The sequence below is a fragment of the Grammomys surdaster genome, unplaced genomic scaffold, assembly GCF_004785775.1.
Source record: "Grammomys surdaster isolate TR1022 unplaced genomic scaffold, NIH_TR_1.0 229, whole genome shotgun sequence".
Classification (NCBI taxonomy): domain Eukaryota; kingdom Metazoa; phylum Chordata; class Mammalia; order Rodentia; family Muridae; genus Grammomys; species Grammomys surdaster.
Genome location: NW_021604674.1, coordinates 2,161,892 through 2,168,886, shown reverse-complemented (window position 1 = coordinate 2,168,886; position 6,995 = coordinate 2,161,892). Strand labels below are relative to the sequence as shown.

General features: G+C 36.9%; 1 protein-coding gene across 1 annotated transcript in view; it reads right to left on the bottom strand.

Annotated features, from left to right (window-relative positions):
* Positions 1 to 6,995, bottom strand: part of Tnks2 (tankyrase 2) — a 58,186-nt gene that overhangs the window by 29,590 nt on the left and 21,601 nt on the right. Inside the window, exons 8-11 of the mRNA XM_028773479.1 lie at positions 5,628 to 5,814; positions 4,477 to 4,598; positions 1,425 to 1,516; positions 1,244 to 1,322 (exon numbers count right to left, since the gene is read on the bottom strand). Coding sequence (XP_028629312.1) covers positions 1,244 to 1,322; positions 1,425 to 1,516; positions 4,477 to 4,598; positions 5,628 to 5,814 — 480 coding nt within the window. The remainder of the gene's footprint in view (positions 1 to 1,243; positions 1,323 to 1,424; positions 1,517 to 4,476; positions 4,599 to 5,627; positions 5,815 to 6,995) is intronic.

The window sequence follows — 6,995 nt, the reverse complement described above, 5'->3', positions numbered from 1 at the left end:
GAGAGAGAGAGAGAGAGAGAGAGAGAGAGAGAGAGAGAGAGAGAGAGGAATATGAGCAAGTGTGTGTGAGTGGATGGAAGCATGTGTAAGTAGAGGACATCTGTTGGGACTGAGTTCTCACCGTCTACCGTGCTGACACAGGATCTACCTATTGTTCCTGTACCGTACCTCTGCTAGCTGGCTGTTGATCCGGCCAGTTTCCAGCCTGTCTCCCATGTATCAGGAGGAACTGAGATAAGAGATGCAGGCCACCACATACAGCTTTTCACATGGATTCTAGGTGATCCATTAAGGTGGTTAGGCTTGAACAGAAAGCATTTTGCACACTAGGCCATTTCTCTGGACTCATTACTAATTATATTTTAAAGTTACTGGGTAAAAAAATGACTTACAGCTTTGATGAAGTGTTATTCAAGGGTAAAGTGCTCTGTATACAAATGCCAATTAAAGGATGGTAATTTATCAGCATAGTTACATATGTTGTTTTTAGTCAAATTATTTCTTTGCATTCATTCAAGTCTTAGTTACAGAAATGGTCAAAGTGCAAACTCTGTACTGGTAAGTAAGAGGGGTTATCATATTACCCAAGGAATTTCAGATGTGATCAGAAAAGTGAATTAGGATAACATTGGTCTCCTGTTGAAATAAGAGGTGCTTGATTGTGTAATGTTAAGAAAAAGTCAAGGATAACCATGTTCAGCGGATTGGAAGTGGAAAAGAGAAAGAGGGACATAACAGAAATAATGTACGTATGAATAAATGCATAAATTTTCTAACAGTAACAAAAACTAGATTTGGCCCACAGGACTTTTTTAGTCTGTCTCTGTGTATTGAGATATGTGTTCATGCATATGCATACACACACACACACACACACACACACACACACACTCTCTCTCTCTTATGTAAAAGTCAAAAGTATAGCCTGGGGTATATAGCTCCTCACCCTCTACCATGTTTGAGATAGGTTTAGTACTGCACACAGCAGGCTAGCTGTCCTGCAAGTGTTTTATCTCTGCCTCCCATCTTGTTACTACCTCCTGCTTCCTGGGTTCTGTGGATCTGAACTCAAGTACTTACAACTACATGGTATAAGTACTTTACTCCCAGCCTGGGACTCTTTTGAATTGTAAACTAAGGGAAAAAAAGATTTTTGATAGAGTGAATTATTTAAGGAGCTAAACATCCACTACACAGAAAGTAACTCACTGGATTACCAAAGACGATCAGAAATGGTGTATACCTTTGCTTCATGTTTCACCACCACTTCAACAACATCATTGTGAGCGTTCTCAGAAGCCACGTGCAGAGGAGTCAAGAATCTTAAAGACAAAAGCCAGTCACACAATATGTTTTATGTACCCTACATAAATAAACAAATAAAATAATAAATGGAGCTATCTACTGGGTAAAAGTGTACTTACTCTTTAGTCTTTTCGTTGGTGTTTGCTCCCTTTCTTAGCAGCAGTTCACATATTTGCTTTCTTTTGGGATATGGAGATGCAGCAGCACAATGCTAGATAATTCAAATTGCAGCATTAATCAAGGACCATACAGAACCACTTTCACTTTAAGAACACTTGTGCTTCCAATCAAGGATAATAAACACAATGTAACTTGTTTATTTTACCCAAATTTGCTCCTGAAATATTTTCTATTGGAGAAATCTGTAGTAACTACAAATTCCAGCATGGCAGGAAAATCCTACAGATCAAATAATATGCTATTAAATATTCTGGTTAAACTTAGTCCTGTATTTTTGAAAAAGATGAAAAATGTTACATCTAAAAGGTTAAGATTCAAGTGTTGGCATTTCTTCTTCTAGTGCTAAAGAGTGAATCCAAGGCTTCAAAGATGGTAGACAAGTGCTCTACCACTGGACTGGTAATCCTAGTCCTGGGTTTGTGCTGTTATATGAAGACAGGACCCCCCCATCTGTTTTGTTCTGAATTTTGCTGGTTTAACAGCATGGACGGGAGAGCTGCTAAGCTGAGGATCTTTCTTATCAAGTTTCCTCAGCAGAACAAGGAGTTTCAATTACCTGTTTGGTACAACCTGGATGGTTTGTGGTGCAACACTTCTGAGTATCAAGGAGGGAAAGAGACATGAGGTAGGGATTTGACTTTTATAATAAACTTATTATCTATGGCACAAATGTTTACAATCTTAACATCCAGGAAAATACTCAAGTATAACAGGTATTCATTCTGGGGACTGGAGAGATGGCTGAGCGGTTAAGAACACTGACTGCTCTTCCAGAGGTCCTGAGTTCAATTCCCAGCACCAACATGGTGGCTCACAACCATCTGTAATGGAATCTGATGCCCTCTTCTGGTGTGTCTGAAAATAACTACAGTGTACTCATAAACATAAAATAAATAAATAATTCTTAAAAAAAAAAAAACAATAGGTATTCTGTCTGACTGCTAACTGAGTAAATCAACATACATATTTGTTAGAACCAATATCTGAAAATTATGGGTTAAAAATTTAAAGCAAAGTTGTTCTATACATTTAAGTATATATAGTGATCATGAAATCTGTTCTCCTGTTATTAGTCGTGAACTGTCAGTTTCTCACAATTGTGTTCCTGATTCATTTACCAAAAGCATTCCTTTATCATCATCAAAAACAAAAAAACCACCACAAGTATAACAGGTACACAACAGTTCTTTCGACACACCAAGGATACTAATCCTACAACATTTATTCAAAGTACAAACCTAGAGATCGTTTATTTCCAAGAAGTTTTTATTACACCCACAGCAAATGAAACCCCTACTCTTCTGTATATCCCACCGGAAGGGCCTGCAATCTCTGGAATCCAAGAAGAGACTGCCCCTACACAACAACTACCCACGAACACTTGAATCTTAGCATGTTTTAAGGTTGAAGACACGATGCTTTACAGCAGGATACTTAGAGCAAACAACATACAGTACAACATTCTTTTATCTGTACTGTTTTGCTTTCATACCTGAGGCCAACTATGATCTGATATTACACAGAAACGTTTCAGAAATAAACATGATTCTGAGAAGTGTGATGCAATCCTGTACAGTTACACTGGGATGTGAACCAACCACATCTCTGTCCCAGTACATACAGGCTATATAGCTGCCCACTCCTTAATAACTTTACAGCTGTTTGTTATCATTGGATCAACTGAAAGGTAACAGTGTTTGTTCAAGAAATGCTTATTCTACTTAGTGGCTCTAAAGTACAGGGGTAGTTTTGCTGGCAATTATGGTATGCCAAGAAGCTGTAATGGTTTGTTTTAACTTAGTAAAAACAGTAAAGATACTGTATGCGGAGGTTTACTAAGAGCTACTGGTATGATTGTTAATCTTACTGTACATAATACATAAACTATTGCAATATGGATGTGAAGAAAAAAATGATATAAGTAGGGTTTCTGTGATTTTAGGCAGTGACTGGGGAGTTGCAAGATATCCTCCGCAGATAATGGAGCACAAATGTATTAGATTTTCACACTAGAAAGTTTTCCATGTTAATCTTTTTGAGCTTCCCCATACCATTTTAATACTGCTATGGTTTTAAGTTTTTGGTTAACATTTTTTTATTAGTCTAGAGCTTTATGATCTTTGGTAAGTGGCAAATTTCACAGTTTCTATTAAGACACAGGGAAGAAGCAAATTATTTACCAGACAACCTACTTCACGTATCTCCTTCTATCTAAGGAACATTCTTTAGTTTATGCAACAGTTTTACTATCTTCTTTTGGAATTGTTACTTTTAGGGTAGCCTGTGCCTCCCCTGTATTTCACCACTGATCTCTGGTAGCTCCAAGATTTCACTAGTCACAACTACTTTATTAGTTTCACAGAGGTCACTTCCCTCACCTTATCCCTGCCTCTGTCTGATTTTTGAGTCTTGCTAGTGTGGTTCAGGCTGGCTTCAAATATGTGGTTCTTCTACCATAGCCTCCTGGATCCTAGGATTACAGGCACACACTATCACTCCCAGTTTGTTAATGGAAGTAACTCTTAGATACTTTAGTCAAACTTGTGGAAAACCGCAAATGACCAATTATATTTTACATCAACAATAAAAACTAACATAAAATATGCAAAGACATAAATAATTTTTTTCTCTAGATGGGTTCTTAAACTACTAATATGTTTTTTTGGGGGGAGTGAGGTTGTCTATTTTTCTACATGACTTAAATTCTTTTTCTTTATAGATGGGTAACTGATTTTAGTTCAACGTGGTAACAAATGCTTCTTTCACCATTTGACAGGCTAAGGCAGGACTATCACATATACAAGATCCATTTGAGCTAATATAGCAAGATACTAGACTCACAAACCCAAAACAACAACAACAACAACAAAACCATCAATCAGCAAACCAACAAACAAAGGAGTATTTTAAAAACAGTGCCATCAAAAAAAATCAGACATTATGACTACTTTTGGGTTATTGCATTTTAAAAGCTTAAGTTTGAAACGTTACCAGTGCTGTTTCATGTGTTTGAGGATGTTTGAAATTCACCATTTCCAGAGAAAGATGTTTTTTGATTCTTGTAACATCAGCTTCCCGTGCAGCTTGCAGCAACGAATGGCCTTTAAATTCATCTAAACAAAGAAGCATTTACATCTACATGAAACTTGTAGCAATAAGGCTTACCTTGAGCAATGCTAATATTTTTGTAATTATTTTCAAATAATCTCTAAATATCCAGATTAAGTCTCAAAATTAGTATCATTACTGATAACAATAATTAATAACAGACACAATGGCATTCTAGTTCCCCTTAACTTATTCTCAAGTATACATAAGCCATGATGGATCCATGGTCTGTTGATATTTTCTAATTGGATTAGAGACAGCAACACTGTTACCATCTATTCCTAGAGAATTCTGAAACTTTACAAAGGGCGATCATAACCCCATTAGTATACAGTGATAGAAGACAGTCTTGCTTATACCTATCAGATAACTGCAGATCAAACTGGCTTGTCAAGTTTTTCACAGGATGAACAAAATTAAAGAATGTATTTTCCTCAAAGTTTCTCTTTTACTTATCTGACTTATGAAAACACTAATTATCATTTACTGCAGTAGAATAATTTAAGTTTAGATGACGCTGCTCATTTTATATTTAAGAATACTACATCTGAATCAAGTGCTTATTTCTTCACATATTTACTTTAGCTATACAGGAAAATCACACAATTTGGACAAAGTAGTGAACAATATTCTATGTCACAACCCACAGACTGTATTTACAATACAACAAACAACTCTCTTTAACAGTAACTAGAAAGTTCAAAGCATGAGTAAAATTCAAGGGCTATAATTTACAGTTCTAAGAAAAAACTAGCAAATATATTTTTACACAGTATCTAAATTATTAATTATATTAAAAAGCAGATACCCATCTATAAAGAACTTATTTTACTCTTTAAACATTTCCAAAAGTAAAACTGGAAAGGAAAAAAGAAGCTGAGTCATTTATCTTAGCTGAGTATCAAACTTTTTCAAGACAGGCTCAGACAGGCTCTGACCATGCAGCCCCTTGAATTCACCTGTATCTGCGCCTAAGTGCTGGGATCACAGGTGTGTGCCACCACACTCAACTTGTGCATCGCTTTTCTACTTACATGACAATCTTTCCTTCAACTGTGCCGTGGGAGCCAGGTCTATAGCACTTTTATTGTGACAGTTCAGGAGGGTTGGATCTGCCCCATAACTGAGGAGAAGAGAACACACTTCAACCCTGTTCTTAGAAGCTGCCTCATGAAGAGGGGTAAACTGCCACAAGTCCATTGCATTTACACAGGCACCATGCTGGGGAAGAAAAGATGTACACAGTTACTGTTCAATTCTTAAGGGAATTTAGACTTACTAACATTGTGTAGTTCAACAATATGCAGGCTGAAAAAGATCTTCTGAAAAAACCTCCCTATCTCTTGGGAAGTATAATTTAAAAACAGAGAAGCAACTCTTAATGAATTAACTTAGTGAATTTTGACAAATACATATCCATTCTATTACGTAAGATTTTTGCTTTACCACAGAGTGCTTGCTATGTTTCTTTCACTGTCAGTTTTTGTCCCATTCTTTTAGTACTACGTTTATGTGTAGACTGTTCGCCTTCAGCTTCTTTCACATACCCATCTCCCTGAGACTCACACTGTATCACTAGTTTGGATGGCTGGTAAGCTTGTCATTACATTGTAATTTCCTTAGCCTGTTACTGGACAACTGGAGTGTTTCTGGGAGAAAATGACAAGCCTAAGGCAACAGGGAGAAAGAAGGGCCTGAAATAACAAGATTCTTAATGTGGTTTATACTTCCATTAGTAGAGAAGTAAATTAAAATAGTTTTTAAAAGTTAACATCTGGGACCCCCAGACAGAAATATTAATTTACCAAGCTGGCAAGCCAAGGACGAGTAAGAATCTGCATAGGGCCTTACCAAGGTAAGAAGGAGTGCATTGCTTTTGATAATGCATTCTTCTCAGAATGACTTAAGACAGGCTCAGTCTGGTTTATGCAATTAAAAGGGGGGAGATGTGGAGAGCTTTTGAGGCTGCCTGGCAGGAGTCTGACATTGGCTAAGGAAAAGGAAATGGGCTGCAGGCAGGAATCTGACATTAGGCTAGAACAAAGAAGCAATTTCAGGCAGGAATCTTAAATCTTAGGCTAAAACAAAGAAGTAATTACAGGCAGGAATCTTAAATCTTAGGCTAGAAAAAAGAATTAGGCTTCAAACATAAAGATGACTTTGGGCTAGGACAGCAAAGTAGGCTTAGGTATTTTGGTCATCCTGATAAGCCCTTAGGAATGGTGATCATCATTTAGGAATACTAGGCTTAGATCCAGTCTTTCTTTAACTTTTTAAACTGATTTGAGATGGTTAGCCTGTGAGTTAAGGGCCTATAGCAAATTCATGGCTCTGAGTTTATTGTTAGGGTGTTTTCTATATTTTATTTAGAAATAGCTGAGAGGAGTTAACAGACAACAGTC